The 22854-nt window shown below is 35.2% G+C and overlaps 1 protein-coding gene across 4 annotated transcripts in view; it reads right to left on the minus strand.

The window, feature by feature from the left end:
- Positions 1-22854, minus strand: part of CDH12 (cadherin 12) — a 985149-nt gene that overhangs the window by 65415 nt on the left and 896880 nt on the right. For all 4 annotated transcript variants that reach the window (XM_032861908.1, XM_032861910.1, XM_032861907.1 and 1 more), the window contains one exon: positions 12820-12987. In XM_032861908.1, the coding sequence (XP_032717799.1) occupies positions 12820-12987 (168 nt within the window). The remainder of the gene's footprint in view (positions 1-12819; positions 12988-22854) is intronic.

Genomic DNA, 22854 nt, shown 5'->3' on the forward strand with positions numbered 1-22854 from the left:
TTTCTGAATATTCTTCATATATTCATGCATCATACATGCAGGCAACTATTTAAATTTTCTGTCATTGCCTGTGCTTTATTATTTGTTTTTTTTTTAAGATTTTATTTATTTATTAGACACAGAGAGAGAGAGATCACAAGTAGGCAGAGAGGCAGGCAGAGAGGGGGTGGGGGAGCAGGCCCCCTGCTGAGCAGAGAACTTGATGCGGGACTCGATCCCAGGACCCTGAGATCATGACCTGAGCCGAAGGCAGAGGCTTAACCCACTGAGCCACCCAAGAGCCCCTGTGCTTTATTATTTGAATACTTAATATGTCTTCATTATTTCACTGCTTATGCCTAAATTGTCTCACTGACCTGCTACTCCTCTTCTTTCTGTGTGTAAATTCTGTTCCTCATTCTTTCAAGGCAGCTCAAAGCCATTTTTGATGAAAAATATTCTTATCTTTGCACTTCCATTTTTTCATAATTCTGTGCATATAATCCTTTAAATAACACATTATGTTTTTGCATAATCTAAATATTTTGGTACACATTTGCTCTCTACTAACTCTTATTACAGTTTTCAGAAATCAATGTGGATATTATTTCCTTCAAAATCCTCTCAGATCTACTCTGTAATGATTTGGATGCCCATCTTATACATTTATGTGTGACTGTGTGCATAAGTCTATCATTTATTTTATTTCAAGTAGTATAATTGTCCATTAACTTAATCTCCCCATTATACACAGAGTTGCTTGAGGGAAGACATTAAATTTTTAAATCATTTTTATACAGGCAAAAAAAATACAGCCTTTTTTGCATATACACTTCAATAAAATTAGCAATCAATGAAATATTATGCATTGAATGCTATAATTTATTGTGTCTGATATCTGTTAATAAACTAGATTTCTTATGCACAAAATGTATCATGTCCATGGTTATTGCTTATATTCTGTTTAACTCTCATAAAGAAATACTGAAGTTCAGTTTCCTGCCTAAGTAAATGCTAAGACCAATAATAAGGCTAACATGAAATAGAGAAATTTATCCCATGTGAAATATATGCTGAATTTAGGATGTTTCATATTGAGGATTAAAAATGATCACCACAGTCAGAAATCTGTGTATTAAAGGGCTGAGGTAGTTGTATTTAAGTTTTTCCTTATATCTTTATTCATTCTCTTCCTGAATTTTCTTATATTCAAAATTTAAATATTTCTTCTTGAATCTTACTAATTTTATCCATACTGCAGACCTCATTAATTACATCTATGTTTCTCCGAGGAGTACCTGGGCAGCTCAGTCCTTTAAGCATCATCTGTCTTAGGTTCAGGTCATGATCCCAGGGTCCTGGGATCAAACCCTGCCTTGGGCTCTCTGCTGAGTGGGGAGTCTACTTCTCCCTCTTTCTCCCCTTCTGTGTGCGTGGGCTCTCTCACTAATAAATAAATCTTTATATTATTTACCTGGATCCCAGAATGAAAAAAAGATATTAGTGACAAAACCCTGTGAAATCTGCCTAAAGTCTGTGGTTTCATTAATATCAGTGGACCTCTGTTCAGCTCAAGTTTTTATAAAACACTGTTGTTATGCAAGGTGTTAGCATTAGAATAATCTGAGACAAAGGGATATGAGTGATTTTTGTACTACATTTGCATTTGTTTCTGTACATATACAATTGTTAGAGTTTTAACACAGAAGTACATAAAAATAAAAGAATTAAAATATAAATTTAAAAAAAAATGTTTCTCAGGGCACCTGGGTGGCTCAGTGGGTTAAAGCCTCTGCCTTTGGCTCAAGTCATGATCTCAGGGTTCTGGGATAGAGCCCCACATCGGGCTCTATGCTCAGCAGGGAGCCTGCTTCCCCCTCTCTGTTTCTGTCTGTCTCTCTGCCTACTTGTGGTCTCTCTCTCTGTCAAATAAATAAATAAAATCTTTAAAAAAAAATGTTTCTCACTCCTCTCCCTCTGTAACCCTCAGTTTGTTTCCCAGAGGGGAATGGGAGGAGGGGGTAACCGGGTGATGGGTATTAAGGAGGGCACGTGTTGTGATGAGCACTGGGTGTTATATGCAACTAATGAGTCATTGAACACTACATCAAAAACTAATGCTGTACTATATGTTGGCTAATAATTTAAAAAACTGTTTCTCTGACTCTGACTCTAATCCTCCCTATATTTCAACTGTTTCCTGTTCATCCCCACTCAATTTCAGCATATTAACGGAGAAACCATTTTCCTACTTAAATCATGTCTTCACACGCTCTTTGTCTTATTTATCCTCTGACTCTAATAGGGCCCAAAGGCTTTTCCATTACTGCTACTGAAACTTCTGTCAGTTCTGCCTCTACTTATCTCTTCCAAAAAACTGCCCGGGGTTTGCTCCATATGTAGTCTTTACTTCAGTCTTCACCAGGTTATTGAAGTCATTTTTCCAACATGTTGACATCTGCTCTTGCCCCTCAACAGACAAGCACACACATACACACACACACATACGTGCTCACATGTCAGGGCTGTGCAGTCTCAAACTCCTCTCCTTCCAATCTGTTAAATTCTTAGGCTACATTTCTTCTCAAATGCTATGTTTTTCATAAATAGTTTCCCAATAATTCCATTTAGGTTTATTTACCATCTTCTAATCATGTCAATAGTTAGTGATCATGTTCTTATTTGGGGTTTCATTGTGGTTTTATTTATACATTGAGATATTTGTATTATAGAGTGCCTTGATGGCTGGAAAAAGAAAAGATATCTCATTCAATTCTTATCCCTTAAAAATCAAGAACAAATGTGTGTGTGTGTGTGTGTGTGTGTGTGTGTGTTGGTGAGTGTGTGTGTACTTATATATATGATTATATAAAAGTTGGCTATTTTTTCAGTTATTTTGGCTATTAAAGTAATTTTCATAGACTGTAAAAATAACAAACTTAAGCTTTTTTTTAAAAAAACTGGAGAAATGACATTAATAATCAGAGTGCATATACTATTTACTCTGGATAAAGTTTTAAGGTGGAATTATCATTATAATGCACATACATCATGAATACCTTTACTATAAAATCATTTAGGAACAAGTCAGTGGATATCAGGCTAGATAAGAATCAATCTAGTCTATAAAGACAGCCTCTAGTCTCCCTAATATTTTAATAAATAAGACTAAGACTTCACATGAAAAATAATTTCTTTTTTACTTGTCCATAAAAGAGAGTTTTAATAATTTGTTTATTAAGCAACTAGAGATTTCACATATTAGTTTAATACTACAACTGGGTTTTATCCAAGCTAGAGTAAAATGAAATCAGAATATCATATTTAAATCAAAATAGTCGGGGTGCCTGGGTGGCTCAGTGGGTTAAGCCTCTGCCTTTGGCTCAGGTCATGATCTCAGGGTCCTGGGATTGAGCCCTGCATTGGGCTCTCTGCTCAGCGGGGAGCCTGCTTCCCCTCTCTCTCTGCCTGTCTCTCTGCCTACTTGTGATCTCTCTCTCTGTCAAAAAGATAAATAAAATCTTAGAAAAAATTTAAAAAAATAATCCAAATAGTCATTGCAAATGTCCATGGGTAAAGATAATACTATTTTGGTGATAGAATTATTTTATATTCACTTCCTAAATATTTCTATGGAGTTAGAAATTTTTAAATTGATTTTTTTCATGTGTATAAAAGGTATACAATAGTCCTAAGATTTTTATTTTCTGGTGGTAAATTCAACTACAAATGTAAATGTGAGTTATTTCTTGAGCTACTTCTCTCTTCAATCCATGTCTGATGGCACATTAATTGGAAATTCTGATAAAGGGGAAGCAAAAGACACAAAGAAATGATATAAAAAGAGCCTATGACATAATCTAGTTAGAGAGAGAGAGATACAAAGGAGAAATGGGGATAAGGTTGAAAAGAGGGAGGAAAGAAAAGGTGGGAGGGAGGAGAGGAGAAAAAAAATTACTGTTAGATACTTCAATTGTATTATTTTACTTAATCCTCCCAGAAGTGCTGTATATTACTGTTAAGATGTCTACTTAATTTACTAGCCAAACAGATCCTCTTTTGAGAGTAAAAGAAATCACTACTTGTAATTAATTTGGGACCACAAGTGAAAACTGGAACTGTCTCAAGCAAACCAGGATCTGCGGTCCCCCTATTTATTATCTTAATTTGATGTTGTAAAAACACAAGACAGTGAGAGTTTATTTAGCTTGTTCGGGTCCCAGTGAGTTAATGGTAAAGCTGAGCTTTCCATCATCTGTACCTTTCCCAAAGCCTAGGATCTCTGTGCTCTACAAATCTTACAAACATAAAAACACTCACAGTCTTGGAGAGAATGTCTTTTCAGTTTGATTAGTGGAGAAGTAGATGGAGTGCCCCATGTTCACATTCAGAGCTCCCATTCTTACTTAAGATTCTGGTGTAGGAAGCAGTCATCTATATTTTCATAAATGTGCATATTTATTTCAATTTTTTAAACAGAGAGGTTTAATGCAGAGAAATTTTTTAAAAGATTTATTTATTTATTTATTTGAAAGAGAGAGAGATCACAAGTAGGCAGAGAGGCAGGCAGAGAGAGGGGGGGAAGCAGGCTCCCCGCTGAGCAGAGAGCCTGCGGGCTCAGTCCCAGGACCCTGAGATCATGACCTGAGCCAAAAGCAGAGGCTTAACCCACTGAGCCACCCAGGTGCTCCTAAATGAGCATACTTAAAAATCAAAGCTCTAATATGTTCCTCGATTATGTTCCACTCCATCACACATGCATCTACAAAGTTCCTGGCTCCAGCTCTTACAATCTTTTTTTTTTTTTTTCCACTTTCCTTTTCTAAATGTGCATAAATAAACAACATCTCTTCGTAAGGAATAAAGAAGTTAATGTGCAGTTTAAATGGGGCTTCTATATGGCACATGTGCAATCAGTATTAGCTGCCACCTCACTAAAACCATGGCTACATTCTGTAAAGAGTCGTGCAGTCATACCATCTGGAAAAGAATGGAACCTGATAATGCAGTTCTAGCAGGAAAATGCAGAAAAGCAAACTGAGGACACGCGAACTGAAGATTTAATGAGCAAGAGATATGTATGCATTGTAGCCAGAGACTGAGAGGTTTATAATTATTTAAATCTGATAAATTCCGTTGCTGACATCTACTTACTTGCTCTGACTGACAGGAAATTTTCACATAAGAATATTTTTTGCCTATTTTTTGCGGGAAGGCTGAGAGGTAGAGGTGGGAAAAGTTTCTCATTGCTTGTCTGTTTAGGAGCCTATGAGTTTTATTACGTCCAAGGTAAAGTCTCACATTTGAACTGTGGATTATATGATGCCGAAACATTCAAGCCACCTCTCCAGGATTGTAATCGTAAAAAAATGACTCCGGTGAGTTGGAAAGTGCACAGATTAATATTAAGAAATATTTTGAGTGTTTATAGGAACCATGGTCTTTAGATATTGTTATTATTGTTAATAACATTGGGAAGATTAAGCACTAATAACTTTAATATTATTTCACTTTTAAACTTTATTGAATATGATTCACAAAATAATTGAAAACTAAAAGTTAAATTTCTTAAAGACCTGTAGCTGTTGTAGCTCGTAAGCTCAGTACTTTTGTAAATCAGTCAATGGGGCCATAGAGCAACCAGCCTGCAATCTCGTGCCCTTTGCCACATGGGGAAAAGGACCAAGTAGGTCATCAAAAGCTTTCAGCATCACTTAAAGAAAGAGTCATGCTTTCATTAACAAAGCATAATGTGGTATTAATGTGACAATAATAGCAATGATAAATGATTTTAAAATTGTGGTAATTGTTTTGTATTTGCTTACATCTGCCGACGTGGATTCTAGTGAAACTACTCTCTTCTTTTTGGAGAATCTGGAGCTCATATTCACTGAGCTTGTATACAAATTAGATTCAGCTTCAGTCTGCCTCAAAGCATCAGTCTCTGACTTCTGTAAGCTCTTTGGAAGACTTCTAAGCAAGACACGTAACTTTATGGTTGTTTAATTGTAAAAAAAAAAAAACAAAAACAAAACAAAAAAAAAAACCATTTCAAAATGGTTTAAAATGAATAAATGTTAATATTCAGATTTCACTCAAATATATCTGTAGGAATGGAATTTTGCATGGACCAAAACAACTCTCATGAGATATGAAATAATTAACTCATTAGCTCTATTTAATGAATAATGAAATGCCTTCTCAACATCGCTGCTTCATCACAGTAAACCAGTGATTTTCAAATTATGCTTTGCAGACTACCTACATCAGAATCTACCAGATTACTTATTTGAAATTCAGATTTCTGAGTCCAAGCTGTGCCACTAGAAACAGAGCTGCTATCACTGGGACGTAAGATCCCAAAGGATTCTGCAGGCAAATGTGATGTGAGAACTATTGGGAACATTATAGTGAGTATGACTCTGGTCCTCATTTGCGTGCCTCATCTTCAGGAAATAGTTATCTCCTGCTCATTTTTATCAAAGCAGACAAATGACCCATTTGGGAATTAAAGTAGAAGTGTTTATTCCACTTAGTAAAAGAGCTGGTTTCATTATGTCTTGGCTTGTTTTTCAAAAATAGAAATAGAGTTATCAAAGGTGATGACTCTTTCTATCACTTATGCCTACAATCTTTACAAGACCCAAGTAACATAAGCTCTTTGTGCAATATTTCCAATCTCTTAGATTTACAATTTCTTTCTTTATGCTTTTTAAACATTTCCCTCACAAGTGAGGAGTTAAACACACACACACACACACACACACACATAAAACACTAATAAATGATGAATATGGGTAATATATATAATTGCCACATACTGTGCATACCACACTATGCCTCTTAAATACTGGTAAAAAAAAATCAATTGTGGGAATTGAAACATGTTCTAAAGTTGATACTAAACACCAGTAGTAAATTTGAGAAACATAAACAAACATGAATTGATGTTGACTCATTAATATATATTTACTTTCTTGCATTACTATTTAAAACGTTCACCTGTTGGAGCGCCTGGGTGGCTCAACTGATTGTGTCTGCCTTTGGCTCAGGCCCTGATCCCAGGGTCCTGGAATCAAGCCTTGTGTTGGGCTCCCTGCTCATTAGGGAGTCTGTTTCTCCCTCTCCCTCTGCCCCTCCCCACCCACGCACGCTCTCTCTCTGTCTGTCTCTCAAATAAATAAAAAAAACACTTTAAAAAAAAACACACATTCACCTGTTTTCAATTAAGCCTCAAGTTATATTTATAGTATACTATAAATATAAATTATAAATATAAGTACAGTATACCATAAATATAGATACCTCTATACTAAACAATATATTATTATAGTGTTAACTTTGCACACCAAACTGACACACACCACCTTCCCAAACTCAAATATTTGAATGAAGCTGAAGACATTATCCTCATCAAAGTGACAGATTTCACGAAGACCTATTATTTTGGTCATGCTTCTTCTAGTATTTTTTTCAGAGCCCTTGTCAGCATTTTCCCTTTTCCATTCCCGCCCCTAAGATAACAGATTGGAGATAGTGCTAAAAGCAGAAATTTGGCCCTTGCTTCACCCTCAGAGATATGATTTAGGAACACGCTGGGGTGTTACCAATAATTTGCACTTGACCTGCGGGTAGGAAGCAGGCCAGGAGCAAGAGTCTCCAAGGAAGGTGAGATATGAGAGTTCTATACAATTCACATCCTGACATTAACAGATGGAGATTATGAAAAGGACTGAAGAGATCCTGACCACGTTTCCAAGTTCAGACACATACTGGCCTTTTCTGCACTCACAGGTCGGGGCATACGTTCTTCACAATGTTATTAAATGATTCTGAGACTATATCTATCTATTGGTAGATAGATAAAGTCATATATATACATATATATGTAATTTATATATATAAATTGATATAGCTCTACAAAAATTTACATCTACAAAATATATGCAAAGTCATGAACTTTCATACTAGTTACATGTAACACTCAGATTGTATACAATTTGTATACATAAACTTAAATCATAGAACTGGTTTATCACAGTCATTCCCATGACAATCCCCTTGGCACCTGGAAGAATGTAATGGTATATTTTCTATGGCTGAGTTAACTGTCAAAATTCAATTAGCCTACAGGTCTTATTCATAAAGATTTATTATATTTTTTACCAAGAAAATTTCAGTCTAAAAGCTTATAGTTTTCCAATTAAGGATGCTAAACCATAAAGAGAAATGGACTTTGTGCCCCCATCTTGTTGTGATTGGGTTCATGTTGATTCTGATGAAAATCTTTATAAATTGTATATTATAATAAATATTGATTTAAAAACAAACAATTCTATATTATCCATTTCAATATAATAGGAAGCCAATCTTAACCTGGATGCCAAAACAGTAATGAGAAGATGAAAAGATGAAATATATATTTTAATTAAACACATCAATATTATACACTAAATAAATATATAGTTATCAGTAATTATTTATTTAGTAATTCAATAATTAACCTGAGAATTCTGTGGTCTTTCTATAACTTAAATGTGTAATAGAAAAAATAATATATAGATGCATACACATATTTTTTATGCTTGGGTCTGTGGTCTTTGGTAGTTTGTGTAGATCAAACATTGCTTATTATGCAGTAGACATTCTGGCTGATGCATTTAATGCTTTAATTTTACTTATGTTTATGTTAATTTCAGGACAATAACAACTTTTCCTGGGGTAAAGTCTAATATTTACAAATGTCTTATTCATTAAATTAATGAGCTATATAATGTGGTTACAACTATATGTTTTATATGGTAATTATTGTGCAAATAATGTATTATTGACTTTTAACTGAATCAAAATCCTTATAGCTAGCAACAGTCAATATAAACATGCTTGGTAGGTATTTTATTAAAACAGAATTACTTTAAAATATTTTACTTATTTCTAAGAAATTTTCTTAGAACAATTATTACTGTCCTATTTTCTACATTTGAACTTGTTTACTTTACGAGCAGTTCTCTTTCTCTTAGTATATTGAAAAAGAAACAAAAGAGGCAAACTCTTCCTTATCTTTCCTATATTTCCTTGCATTTTCTTATATTTCCTGTAAACTTCATCCAATGTTGTGTATGAAGTACTTTCATTCAAGTTGTTCTCATTTTCATTACAAATATATCACACAGAAGAAAGAGACAAAGTGGGAGACACACGCATGAACATTTTGTCTAATGTGAATTAACCACATCACTTAATTGATTTGATCTCATAATGCATTATTTAGAACAGCTTGTTAGATGGTTTTGTCATTTAATATTCAAGTAATGGAAACCATCAGCATTTTTCTGTAGATTATTTTAACAGATGGAGATCCTCTGCAGATATCCTTGACTGTGGTAGATGGTAGCTTTATAACTATGGGGAAAAGATTTTGCAAATAAAGTCTTTTGCCTTTATAGGACTCCAGACATAGCTCTTTTCACGTGTTGGGTATTATTTTCACTTCCCTGTGTTTGTGGACAGTTTTCTAGGTTATCTGGGTTTTCTGGGTTATGGACATTTTAGGCCAAACACAGGCATCAAAAACAAATTCCCCATCAAGAGGGAGAATGACAAAGAGAGACCTGAAGTCACCACCTAAGATTAAGGCTTAGTTCTCTCACCCAGTGGCTGAATGATCTTAGAAAAGTTTTTAACCTTTAAAAACTTTACTTCTATCATTAACCTTTCTTAATAATATGATTTGCTACTTTATTTCTAAAATTGAGAAAATACTATATAGTCATTATGAAAGTAAGAGGGGGAAATGCGGATCACTTGACATAGTACATGACACACAGCAATTTACTAGTCAATATCATTGTCACCATCATCTTATCATATTGGCAGGAAGTTCTGATGTCTCAGGAACCATCTATTTTGTAACAATAAAACAGTAAACTGGTTACACATGTCTGATACGAATGCATGTGCCACTCAGTTTTCTTTTTTTTTTCCTCTCTAACGGATTTAGAGAAGGAAATGGATACTTAACAGTGTCACATATGCATATGTGTACACACACAAAGCCGAAACAAATTATGATTAGTAAATTTTAAGAAATTATTCTGTGCATTTTTAAGCAATGAGAAATTAGAGCTCATGAAATTCATCTGAAGGAAGTTTTCTGGTTTTGTTTTGTTTTCAGAATAATCACTTAATAAGCATGAAATAGAGCTAGTTGTGCAGATTCTCTTATAAGTTATTTATGTATAAAATATGTGTATATATTTTACTTTTACATTGAAAAGTATCATTTCAGCTTGTAATGTTACATCACATTTGTAGTTTAATTGCATCACGTGAGAAATTTTCTTGCAGGAAGAGCATTGGCTTCTAAAGAAATGGCTTTTCTGTTTATAAATGTATGCTGTCTTTTCCTCTGAAGGATGTAATTCAAAATGACAACACACTAAAAAGGGCTTGACACAATGGCATGTGAAATTGCAAGGGGATTAATTTTTTATTTATGCAAAAATGTGAAAACCCTCTCTCATGATTCAAAACTCTCTCTCACCTCTTACACTTTCAGACTATAGTTCAAAATACATGTAATACAAGTAGAGAATAATTTGATCATGGTGAACTGCTCAATATATTTCTTTTGGCCTCTCATTTCTCTGTTTATGAATGGTGACAACTCCACATACGTCAGGTGACTATTTTTGCAGGCGTTCTAAAAAGTAGGGTTTTAGAGTGGCAGGTAGAAGAAAAGAATAACTCTTCATTTTAATGCTATGTTAAACTAGAAGGAACTTGAACTTCAGAGCAAAAAAAAAATACTTTAGTTTGTTGATCTGAAGCAAGTATTCAACCTCTCTTTTTTCAGTTTTCTTAATGGTAAAATGTGGAAAATAAAGAACTCAGACTGTTGTGGTAAATAGGGAATAAGACAATGATAAAGTTGCTGACAGAGCATGTAAATGTCCCAGAAATTCCACTGAGCTTATCCCCCACATTCCTTCCTGGTGGTTCTCATTTAGTTACCCTCACTCCTACTATTCAACTGTGAATAAATCCCAAACAAGACTATTGCTTTATCTAGATTCTGCTTTCACTAGGTAAGTAAGATCTAGAAGTTATCTTCCTGTCTCAGCAGGACCTGAGCACAACATCTTGTCTTCCTAAGTATAATCTAGCCTCATTCTCATGGAGATATTTTCATTTCCCTGTACAGCAGACTATGTGTCTGGATCTCTGCCCAATTTTTACCAACCACTCTTCATCTATACCAACAGAAATTGTATCTTTCCTCTGGCTGGGTTTTATATCCCTCATCTGAAAAGCCTCACTATCATCCTTGTGACTAAGAATATTGGCACTATGTAGTAGTATCTCTGCTATTTCCTATACCCTAGACTAATGTATTTTGTATGCGCAAAATGCAAAACAGACCCATGTTCACAGTGACATCTTTTATATAAAAGTAGAGTAGTTTCCCAAACTATCCCCCTCCCTTGGCTATTACAGCTTGTCATACATAAGAAGTAAAAAAAATAAAGAAATAAAAGACATAAAAATAAAAATAATAAGTATTTTTTGAGTTGGGAACATATTCTTTATTAATGTCAAATGTTAGAGAATCAAATGCATGATTTCTTTTTTCCCTTTTAATATTTACTTATCTTTTATCTGTTTCCTTAATAGCTAAGTAAAGAAGTATGTCCATAAGACTCTTTGGGTTATTAATTATAGCATATTTATATTAGCCATTTTTCACATATATTTCATTGGCTTAAGTATGATGATTTCTAATTGCTCCTCATAACATTTGGCCATTAGACTTTCTGATCACTAAGTAAAATATTTCCATAAGAAAATACATGTTGATGACTTTAAGAGAAAATGATAAAGTAGCAAAATATGAAAAACCATACAGCTAAAGGAATAAAATATCCATTTAGTTAAATATTCTCAGTTTTTTATACTTTAGTAGATGCACTCAAAGTCTCCTACTGAGATCGAAAAAGGAAAATCATTTTGTTTTGGTTCCCTAAACTATTCACGCAAATGAGTATCTAGAGATTTAATCAAGTTCCTTGTGTAACCAGTGATAGAGACTTTCAGTTTCTGTATTCTAAGTCCTAGGAACATTGAACTAATCCTTGAAAATGTACCAGAAATCGAGCAGGTACTGATTGGTGTTAAATGTAATACTGCAAAAGAAAACGAGATATAACACAAGTGAGAAGTATTCATTTTCAGTAAGAAGCACAGAGTTACAGAGAAAATATAGGTGTGAACCTTTCTATTATCATAGAAACTGTAACAATTTTCACCTATTGCAAAACTAAAATAAAATAAGACTAAAGTAATGTAAATAGCATCACTGAATTATTATCTGATACTTACATAGAAGTAAATGGAAATGATTCAACACATACAATTGCTAAAGAAAAAGTAGAGAATTCTTATGCTAATTGCATGATAGACCAAATAATATGGTGTCATATGTGTCATAAATATGAGTATTAAATTACAATGGAATTTTCATATTTACTTTACTTTTTCAAATAAAAATTAGAGCAAGATTCCAACTTATTGTGAATATTTTACTTGACTGCGAATCAATAATATAGGACTCATTGTTCAATTACTGACTTGTATTATTTTATATTAAAGTCATATGGAGCATGATTCTAATGGAAAATGAAGCTCTTAGGTCATTTAAGTTTTATCTCTTGGGTTCTGTTTCCTTAAGACCAAAAACGTCTGAAAAATTATTACAATTTCTGTAACACTCAATGAAATGAAAGAATTTTTTTTAAGCTGCGCTAATTTAAACTCAACAGAAAAGATTTAAACTCAACATACTTTTAGGGAATCGAGGTGGATTGTCATTGACATCCGTGAGGGTGATGTTAACAATTGTCGTTCCAGCTAACCCTCCTAGTTGTCCGCCCATATCCTTGGCTTGGATGAGGACTTGGTATTGTTCTTTGACTTCCCTGTCCATGTTTGGCAAAGCTGTTCTAATAACACCTTAAGGGAAAAAAAATAATAAAAGATAAATATCACAAACATTGTGTTTTCTGAGATCCGATAATCTGCAACAAGAAAATGATAATATCTAGATTCACTAGCAAAGACATGCTATCAAAATTGTGTATCTTTCAAAAAGTGAAACACTCAAAATGTCCAATGCTTAGGATATAATTGAAAATATTATGGTAGCAGCCATATAATGAAATGCTGTGTAGCATTGTGGAATATGGTAAAAAACAATGTATCAGCTCTAAAAGACAGTCATCGTTCATTAAGTCAACCAGGTCAGACATGATTTATACAAAATGATTCTATCTTTAAAAGGGAATGGACCCCTCAAATTCAACACACACAAAACAGATAATCACGTCAAAAAACGTGCAGAACACATGAACAGACACTTCTCCAAAGAAGACATACAAATACCTAATAGACACATGAAAAATATTCATCATCATTAGCCATCAGGGAGATTCAGATCAAAACTACACTGAGATACCACCTTACGCCAGTTAGAAAGGCCAAAATTAACAAGACAGTAAACAACATGTGTTGGAGAGGGTGTGGAGAAAGGGGAACCCTCTTACACGGTTGGTGGGAATGCAATATGATGCAGCCACTTTGGAAAACAGTGTGGAGATTCCTTAAGAAATTAAAAAGAGAGCTTCCTTATGACCCTGCAATTGCACTACTGGGTATTTACCCCAAAGATACTGATGTAGTGAAAAGAAGGGACATCTGTACCCAATGTTCATAGCAGCAATGGCCACAGTTGCCAAACTGTGAAAGAACCAAGATGTCCTTCAACAGATGAATGGATAAAGAAGATGTGGTCCATATACACTATGGAGTATTATGCCTCCATCAGAAAGGATGAATACCCAACTTTTGTATCAACATGGACGGGACTGGAGGAGATTATGCTGAGTGAAATAAGTCAAGAAGAGAGAGTCGATTATCATATGGTTTTGCTTATTTGTGGAGCATAAGGAATAACACGGAGGACACTGGGAGATGGAGAGAAGTGAGTTGGGGGAAATTGGAAGGGGAGACAAACCACGAGAGACTATGGACTCTGAGAAACAAACTGAGGGTTTTGGAGGAGAGGGGTGGGGGGATGGGTGAGCCTGGTAGTGGGTATTATGGAGGGCACGTTTCGCATGGAGCACTGGGTGTGGTGCATAAACAATGAATGCTGGAACACTGAAAAGAAATAAAATTAAAAAGAAGGGAATGGAATTGTTAAACAATATAGAGCAAATATACATTAAAAAATCAGTGGTTACACTGAGTGATGTTTCTAAAGAATGCTATTTTCCTCTCTATTCTTTATTTTTATAAAATACATTTATTGCTTTACTTTTTAAACCCATAACATATCTCCTCCATGTATTTTATTTCATCTCTCAGGATACCTTTTAATTATTTTAGCCACAGAATTTTTCACTTAGATCTCATTAAGCTTTACTACTACAGGGACCTTGTCTCTCTTGTCACCAAGTTACTCCAGCCTCTAGGGCAGTGTCTGCATTTAGAAGGAACTCAATAAGAATGTTTCAACCAACTGACTAGTTGAATGACTAACCAAATGAATGAATGAATGAATGAATGAATGAGTATCTGTATAATTAAGTTTACAATCATGAATCATCCAGCATATATGCATATTGAAATATCTTACTCATTTTCTGCTCTTGTGTCCAAGTATAGAACTAATTTATATTTATATTTATATTTATATTTATATTTATATTTATTCATAGTGAAATAACTAAGACCTTCCTGATTTGTTGTAAGTACAATTATGGATAAATTTTGTACCAAATTCCAACCTATAGACAATGGTTTTAGGGAAAGACTGCAGAGCAGTTGTCTTAAACCCATGTACCTTAGATAGTGTCATTTTTCAAACAAAGTTTCATATATAACTAACAAATATAATATTGAGCACCAACATGAAGTATAACATCCAAATCATAAACTGAATATGCATCCACATTTTATCTATACTTTCCACTATTAACTTGCCAAATGCTGTTCTGTTGTTAATTTAGATTTAACTACAATCTAGGATTTCTTCTGACCCTCGGCAGGAAATGGTGGCAGAAAAGACAAGCTCCAGTTTTTTGCTACTGCTGTTTATTCATGCATTAGTACTGACACTCTATTATTTTCCTCTCTTTAGCTCAGATCCTTGATGTTTCATTTCCAAGTCTCTTAACTAAGATTCTTCATCTCTGCCATCTTAGTGACTTGGTCACACACAGCTTAAGGTACCTGATTTCTGCCTGCCTTAGAATGTTTATATTTTCTAGATAAATTCCTGGGTTTAATTTATATGCATGCTTTCTTGTTCTTTTGCTGACCAGATCTTTACTCAGTTCATTTCCAATACAAAAAATATATACATGTATATATTGATACTTGTAATTATATATATTTATATATAATTTTTACTTTATCCAACTCATTTCTTTTTTTAAGATTTTATTTATTTATTTGAAAGAGAGAGAGAGAGAGAATGAGAGAGAGAGCATGGGAGGAGAGAGGTCAGTGGGATAAGCAGACTCCCTGCTGAACAGGGAACCTAATGAGGGACTCGATCCCAGGACCCCAGGATCATGACCTCAGCCAAAGGCAGTCACTTAACCAACTGAGCCACCCAGGCACCCCTACCCAATTCATTTCTAATATGTAAATGTATAAATATAAATTTTATACTTTATATGATATATATCATATATATTATATATACATACATTAAGATGTTAAGATAAAGAACACACAGGCATTACCAGACTTATTTAAGACGAGTTTTGTTTTGTTTCAGGTAAGTTGTTATAGTTGTTATCACGATATCAAACCACCCTGCCTTCCTGTTCGACCCTGTATCTGATAGGTGACCTACTTGCTGCTTCTAGCCCTCCTTTACTGTAATACTGCTTGACTGGAAGACATTTGTTAGACTTTAGAGAGAGCAAAGTGTTGCATATGCAGTTCCAAAGAAAACCACTGATGGCCATGATGTGCTTCCCCTCTTCCACCACCATTTCCATTCAAGAGCTACTACCTCAGACAAGTAAAATATGATATTTGTAGATAGTTTTTCAGAGTAGAATATGGGATGATTTTTCAGAGTAGAACCTGGCAGACTAAGAAATTCAAATGTGAGAACAGAATCTTAAAACACTGTGGTCTATTGAAAAAGCCTGGTGAAAAATAGTCTCCTTTCCAAGAAGTTACTCTTCTTATGGACCACCCACTGTTTACCAACTGCCTAATATTTAAAACCAAACAAACAAAAATGGATTGTATGATCTTGAGCAAGGAGGAATCTTGCCAAGAACTGAGTTTAAAAACTCTAAGAGTAGAATGTAACAAGCAGAAAGAAATGTTACATTCTGCTATTTTGGGTCTTAGGTTTAAGTTCATGTGCTTATCTCTATTTCTTAGTATTCGTATATAAAGATACAGCAACAGCCTCATATGATAATAGCTGAAGCCTAAAATATGCATTTTGCAGGACAGTCCAAGTACTCCACAGTGGTAATACCACAAAATTTAATTAATTAGCTATAATTCTGAAGCAAATCTTATTTAATAGAAAAAAAAAGTGGGTAGGCAAGTGTATAATGAATCCTGGTATGATCTGAATGTCTTGTACCTAATGAACCTTCCAGCATACATAACTGAGATATAGAGTAAATACAGGATAAAGAAAAATAGCGGAATTTTATTTCTGCCAGAATGAATGGAAATATATGGTTGAGAGAGTTATAAACTTAAAATAATACATCAAAGGACACTAATATGCCAAGGGATATATTTTGTCTCTGCAATGACCCTTATGTTGTATCAAGCCTCCTAGTCTTGGTGGATCTCGGCTTATTTTGCAAATATGGGTTAAATACTCTGATAACATTTTAAGATGAGAATAATGCAATATTCTCTATGGAAAATCATAAAATATTACATGTTGTGGAAAACCCAAAAGACTCCACTCCAAAACTGCTAGAACTTGTACAGGAATTTAGTAAAGTGTCAGGATATAAAATCAATGCGCAGAAATCAGTTGCATTTCTCTACACCAACGACAAGACAGAAGAAAGAGAAATTAAGGAGTCAGTCCCATTTACAATTGCACCCAAAACTATAAGATACCTAGGAATAAACCTAACCAAAGAGGCTAAGAATCTATACTCAGAAAACTATAAAGTACTCATGAAAGAAATTGAGGAAGACACAAAGAAATGGATAAATGTTCCATGCTCCTGGATTGGAAGAATAAATATTGTGAAAATGTCTATGCTACCTAAAGCAATCTACACATTTAATGCAATTCTTATCAAAATACCATCCATTTTTTTCAAAGAAATGGAACAAATAATCCTAAAATTTATGTGGAACCAGAAAAGACTGTGAATAGCCAAAGGAATATTGAAAAAGAAAGCCAAAGTCGGTGGCATCACAATTCCGGACTTCAAGCTCTATTACAAAGCTGTCATCATCAAGACAGCATGGTACTGGCACAATAACAGACACATAGATCAATGGAACAGAATAGAGAACCCAGAAATAGACCCTCAACTCTATGGTCAACTAATCTTTGACAAAGCAGGAAAGAATGTCCAAATGGAAAAAAGACAGCCTTTCAATAAATGGTGTTGGGAAAATTGGACAGCCACATGCAGAAAAATGAAATTGGACCATTTCCTTACACCACACATGAAAATAGACTCAAAATGGTTGAAGGACCTCAATGTGAAAAAGGAACCCATCAAAATTCTGAGGAGAACACAGGCAGCAACCTCTTCAACCTCAGCCACAGCAACAACTTCCTAGGAACATCGCCAAAGGCAAGGGAAGCAAGGACAAAAATGAACTATTGGGATTTTATCAAGATCAAAAGCTTTTGCACAGCAAAGGAAACAGTTAACAAAACCAAAAGACAACTGACAGAATGGAAGAAGATGTTTGCAAACGACATCTCAGATAAAGGACTAGTGTCCAAAATCTATAAAGAACTTAGCAAATTCAACACCCAAAGAACAAATAATCCACTCAAGAAATGGGCAGAAGACATGAACAGACATTTCTGCAAAGAAGACATCCAGATGGCCAAAAGACACATGAAAAAGTGTTCCACATCACTCAGCATCAAGGAAATACAAATCAAAACCACAATGAGATATCACCTCACACCAGTCAGAATGGCTAAAATTAACAAGTCAGGAAATGACAGATGCTGGCGAGGATGCAGAGAAAGGGGAACCCTTTGGTGGTGGGAATGCAAGCTGGTGCAACCACTCTGGAAAACAGCATGGAGGTTCCTCAAAATGTTGAAAATAGAATTACCCTATGACCCAGCAATTGCACTACTGGGTATTTACCCTAAAGATACAAATGTAGTGATCCAAAGGGGCACGTGCACCCGAATGTTTATAGCAGCAATGTCTACAATAGCCAAACTATGGAAAGAACCTAGATGTCCATCAACAGATGAATGAATAAAGAAGATGTGGTATATATACACAATGGAATACTATGCAACCATCAAAAGAAATGAAATCTTGCCACTTGCGACAATGTGGATGGAACTAGAGGGTATCATGCTTAGCGAAATAAGTCAGTCGGAGAAAGACAACTACCATATGATCTCCCTGATATGAGGAAGTGGAGATGCAACATGGGGGGTTAAGGGGGTAGGAGAAGAACAAATGAAACAAGATGGGATTGGGAGGGAGACAAACCATAAGTGACTCTTAATTTCACAAAACAATCTGAGGGTTGCTGGGGGGAGGGCGGTTGGGAGAGGGGGGTGGGGTTATGGACATTGGGGAGGGTATGTGCTATGGTGAATGCTGTGAAGTGTGTAAACCTGGCGATTCACAGACCTGTACCCCTGGGGATAATAATATATTATATGTTTATAAAAAATAAAAAATAAAAATAAATGGAAAAAAATTACATGTGTTAATTCAGCATATGGTTTTATATGAGTTATTTATTGAGTTAAGGATTGAACTGCAGGACTGAGACATGGGACACTAGATTCAGTCCTAAAATATATGTTTCATTCAGGCACTGTTATCACATGTGATGGTATAATGGTGAACACTCTTCCATTTGCCACTTTATACATTTACTTACACTTTACACACTTATTCACTCTATACACTTTTCTAGACTTCTCTCTACTCTCTGTCAGTTTTAACAGACCAACTGGCAGGATATTGAATGGTATAAGGAGAATGATATAAGGAGAAGTCTATGGAATGAGAGAAAACATTTGCAAATCACATATCTGCTAAGGGGTTAATAGCCAAAATGTGAAAGAACTCATACAACTCAGTAACAAAAAAAGGACCAATCTGATATGAAAATGGGCAGAGGAAATAAAGACATTTTTTCCCCCAAAATATATTATACCATTGGCCAACACATACAGGAAAAAGGTGTTCAACATCAATAATCATCCAAAAAATGAAAATCGAAGGATTATCACCTCGCACTTGTTAGAATGATTATCAACAAAAAGACAAGAGATAGCAAATGTTGGCAAATATGGCAGAAAGGGAACACTTGTGCACTGTTGGTAGGGATGAAAATTAGTGCATCTACCATGGAAAATTCTGTACAGGTTCCTCAAAAAATTAAAAATAGAATGACCATATTTTTCAGTGATTGCACTTTTATGCATCTATCCAGGAGAAATGAAAACAGGATCTCAAAAAAGGTATCTGCACCTTCATGGTCATTGTTGGGTTATTCACAAAAAGCCAAGATACAGAAACAACCTAAATGTTCATCAATAGATGACTGGATAAAGAAGATATGATACACACATACACATACACATCGATTTGCACACATCCATTTCCCATCCATTTGCAACAGCATGGATGGACCTTGAGGGTATTATGCTAAGTGAAATAAGAGAGAGAAAAAGAATATTCTATAATATTATTTATATGTAGAATCTAAAACAGCTGTACTCAGTGAAACAGAATAAAATGGTGGTTTTAGGAGGTTTCAGGAGCTGTGGAGTAGGCAAAATGGGAGTTGCTGGTCAAAGACACAAACTTGCAGTTATGAGATGGATACCTTCTGGAGATCTAATGTACAGCGTGGTGATTACAGTTAATATTACTATCTTATATTCTTAAAGGTTGCTAAGAGAGTAGCCCTTAAAAGTTCTCACCCCAGTAAAGAAACAAAGATTACGTGACGTGATGTAGGTGTTGACTAACACTGCGGTGGTAATCATCTTGCAATATTTAAGTGTATCAAATCAATGCATTGTATACCTTAAACTTACATGATGTTGTACGTCAATTATTTCCCAGTAAAGCTGGGAAAATGTTAATTATTAATTTGAGACTATTTTGAGAGATCAAGAGAGAGAATAATGGACAAATTGCTCTATTCTCCACTCACTGAGGATTAGAGTCCAAAGAAGTCCTGGTTCACTAGTCTGTTCTTAAAAGAGAAGGCATAGTGTTGAGGCAAGAGTGTGAACCACATAGCACTCCCCCTCTACTCCGAAATCCAAGTCACTCAGAGTGAAAACTTCACATGATCTCCAACTTCCCACTTAACTCTCTGACCTTATTTTTCACACCTCCCTTCTTTGGTCACCAGAGCTTTGCACACTCTCTTCCCTCTGTGGGCAATATTCTTCCTATGGTTTACTCATGAACAGCTCCTCTACTTCCTTCATATCTTTTCTCAAAGCCCTTTTCATAGGACTTTCTTGGTCATTCTATCTAAAATTCTATACTGATTTCACTTCCTATTGCTTCTGTAACAAATTGCCACAGACTAAGTGGCCTAAAAACAAGACAAACTTACTATCCTATGGTTAGGGAGGCCAGAAGTCCAACATGGATCTTGAGGGCCAAAATCCAGGTTGCAGCTAGATGCATTCATTCCTTTTTGAAGGGTTTTTATCTTCTAAAAGATGTCTGACTTCTCTGGCTCCTGGTTTTCTTTCTCCACTTCTAAGGTAGCAGCATAGTATCTTCGAATCTTTCTTGGACTCTGACTTGCCCACCTCCTTCTTACACTTTTAAGAAGACATGTAATTAAACTGGGCCCACATAGATAATACAGGATAATCTCCCCACCTTGTGGGCAGGTAAGTAGCAACACTAATTCCATCTGCTACTTTAATTCCCCTTCCTTATGTAATATAACATAATCACATGTCCCAGGGATCAGGGCATAGACATGTTTGGAAATCATTATCCTGCCTACCACACATAACCCTCCCCAGCCCTTCCTATGCTCTCTCTCTCTCTCTCTACTTATCAGTTTCTTCTTAGCCTTTACTGCTATCAAAACACTAATATTTTGCTTCCTTATCGTGTTTGTTTTGTGTTTTCCCAAATAAAGTGAATATTCCTGAAGGTGGGGATTTTGTTGTTATTTTGTTTTCCCTATAAGAAACTTAGTTCTAGAATAATGTGAAGCATATGGTAGACACACAGTAAATGTTAATAAAATACACAAATTAACATATAGCAATAAGCTTAGTTGACACATGGAAAGTTACCATATACCCTTCAAGAGAGATGATGATTGAATATATTACTAGCAATCTTGGTCATTATTGATGGTTGATCATGAAAATATTCTTGATGTAATTTTGAATGAGATGGAGTTGTTAGTATAGACATATGTATATGATAGCCAGTATGTTATGAAAAAATGATTAAATGCTATTTTTGCATCTGAAAATGATAACCCTTAGTAGATCACACACTCCAATGCTGGCCATGTCATGATTGACCTTTTAAATTATGAATCTGGAGGAAGCATTAGCAAATATATCATTATGCCCAAGCCTTTTAGGAACTGCTAATAGATGGTAGAATAAAAAATAATAATTATAGGTAAAGATGGTAATCTTAATTTTATCATAATTAATGTAAAGTTGCTTTTTTTTTTCAATTCCACAGCTAAATTGTATTTTAAAACACTTGTACAAGTCCTGGTTTTGCAGCAATTTATATGAAAAGCTACTGAGTTTCTTTTCATTACAGTCTTAAATTAGTCTAAAATTTTAAAATGTGAAATGGGTTTTTTTTTTTTTAGATTTTATTTATTTATTTGACAGAGAGAGATCACAAGTAGACAGAGAGGCAGGCAGAGAGAGAGGGAAGCAGGCTCCCCACTGAGCAGAGAGCCCGATGTGGGACTCGATCCCAGGACCCTGAGATCATGACCTGAGCCGAAGGCAGCGGCTTAACCCACTGAGCCACCCAGGCGCCCCTGAAATGGGGTTTTTAAGAGCAAGTGCAATCTTTAGAAATATTAACAAAACTGTTGTGTCTATCACTACACAGATGAAGTGTATAATTTTAAAAAATGTTGTTGCCAATAACTCAATAATGTATTTTAAGGACAAGAAGAGTTATCAGGTTACCTTCAGTAGGAAGAAAAATTAGAGAACGTCTTCCCACCTATAATGCACCTTGACCTTGCTTTAGGACTCAGAAGACACTTCCTAGGACCTCTTTCCTTAGGAGTTCTTCTCTCAGTCTGTATCAGTGCTCAGCAGTCATACTACGTATCAGAGAATTTCATCCTACAAAATTCAACTGTCATCTTCTAAGGACCTGGTGGCCTCCCTCCAGGTGATGGGGACCCACTTGAGGATCTACTTGACTCATCTTGGTATCCTACTTGCAAAACACCTGTGAGGCCATTGGTTCTACATTGACATTCATCCCATGAATAAATAGATCCAGCACCACCAGCTCCTTGCTCATCATCTCTTTAACACTTCCACCAATGGGAAACTCACGATCTCATGAGGCATGCCTCTTATTTAGGGACAAGTACTGACATCCTCTTATATGT

This window comes from Lontra canadensis, unplaced genomic scaffold, assembly GCF_010015895.1.
Source record: "Lontra canadensis isolate GAN:19392208 unplaced genomic scaffold, GSC_riverotter_1.0 scaffold22, whole genome shotgun sequence".
NCBI lineage: Eukaryota > Metazoa > Chordata > Mammalia > Carnivora > Mustelidae > Lontra > Lontra canadensis.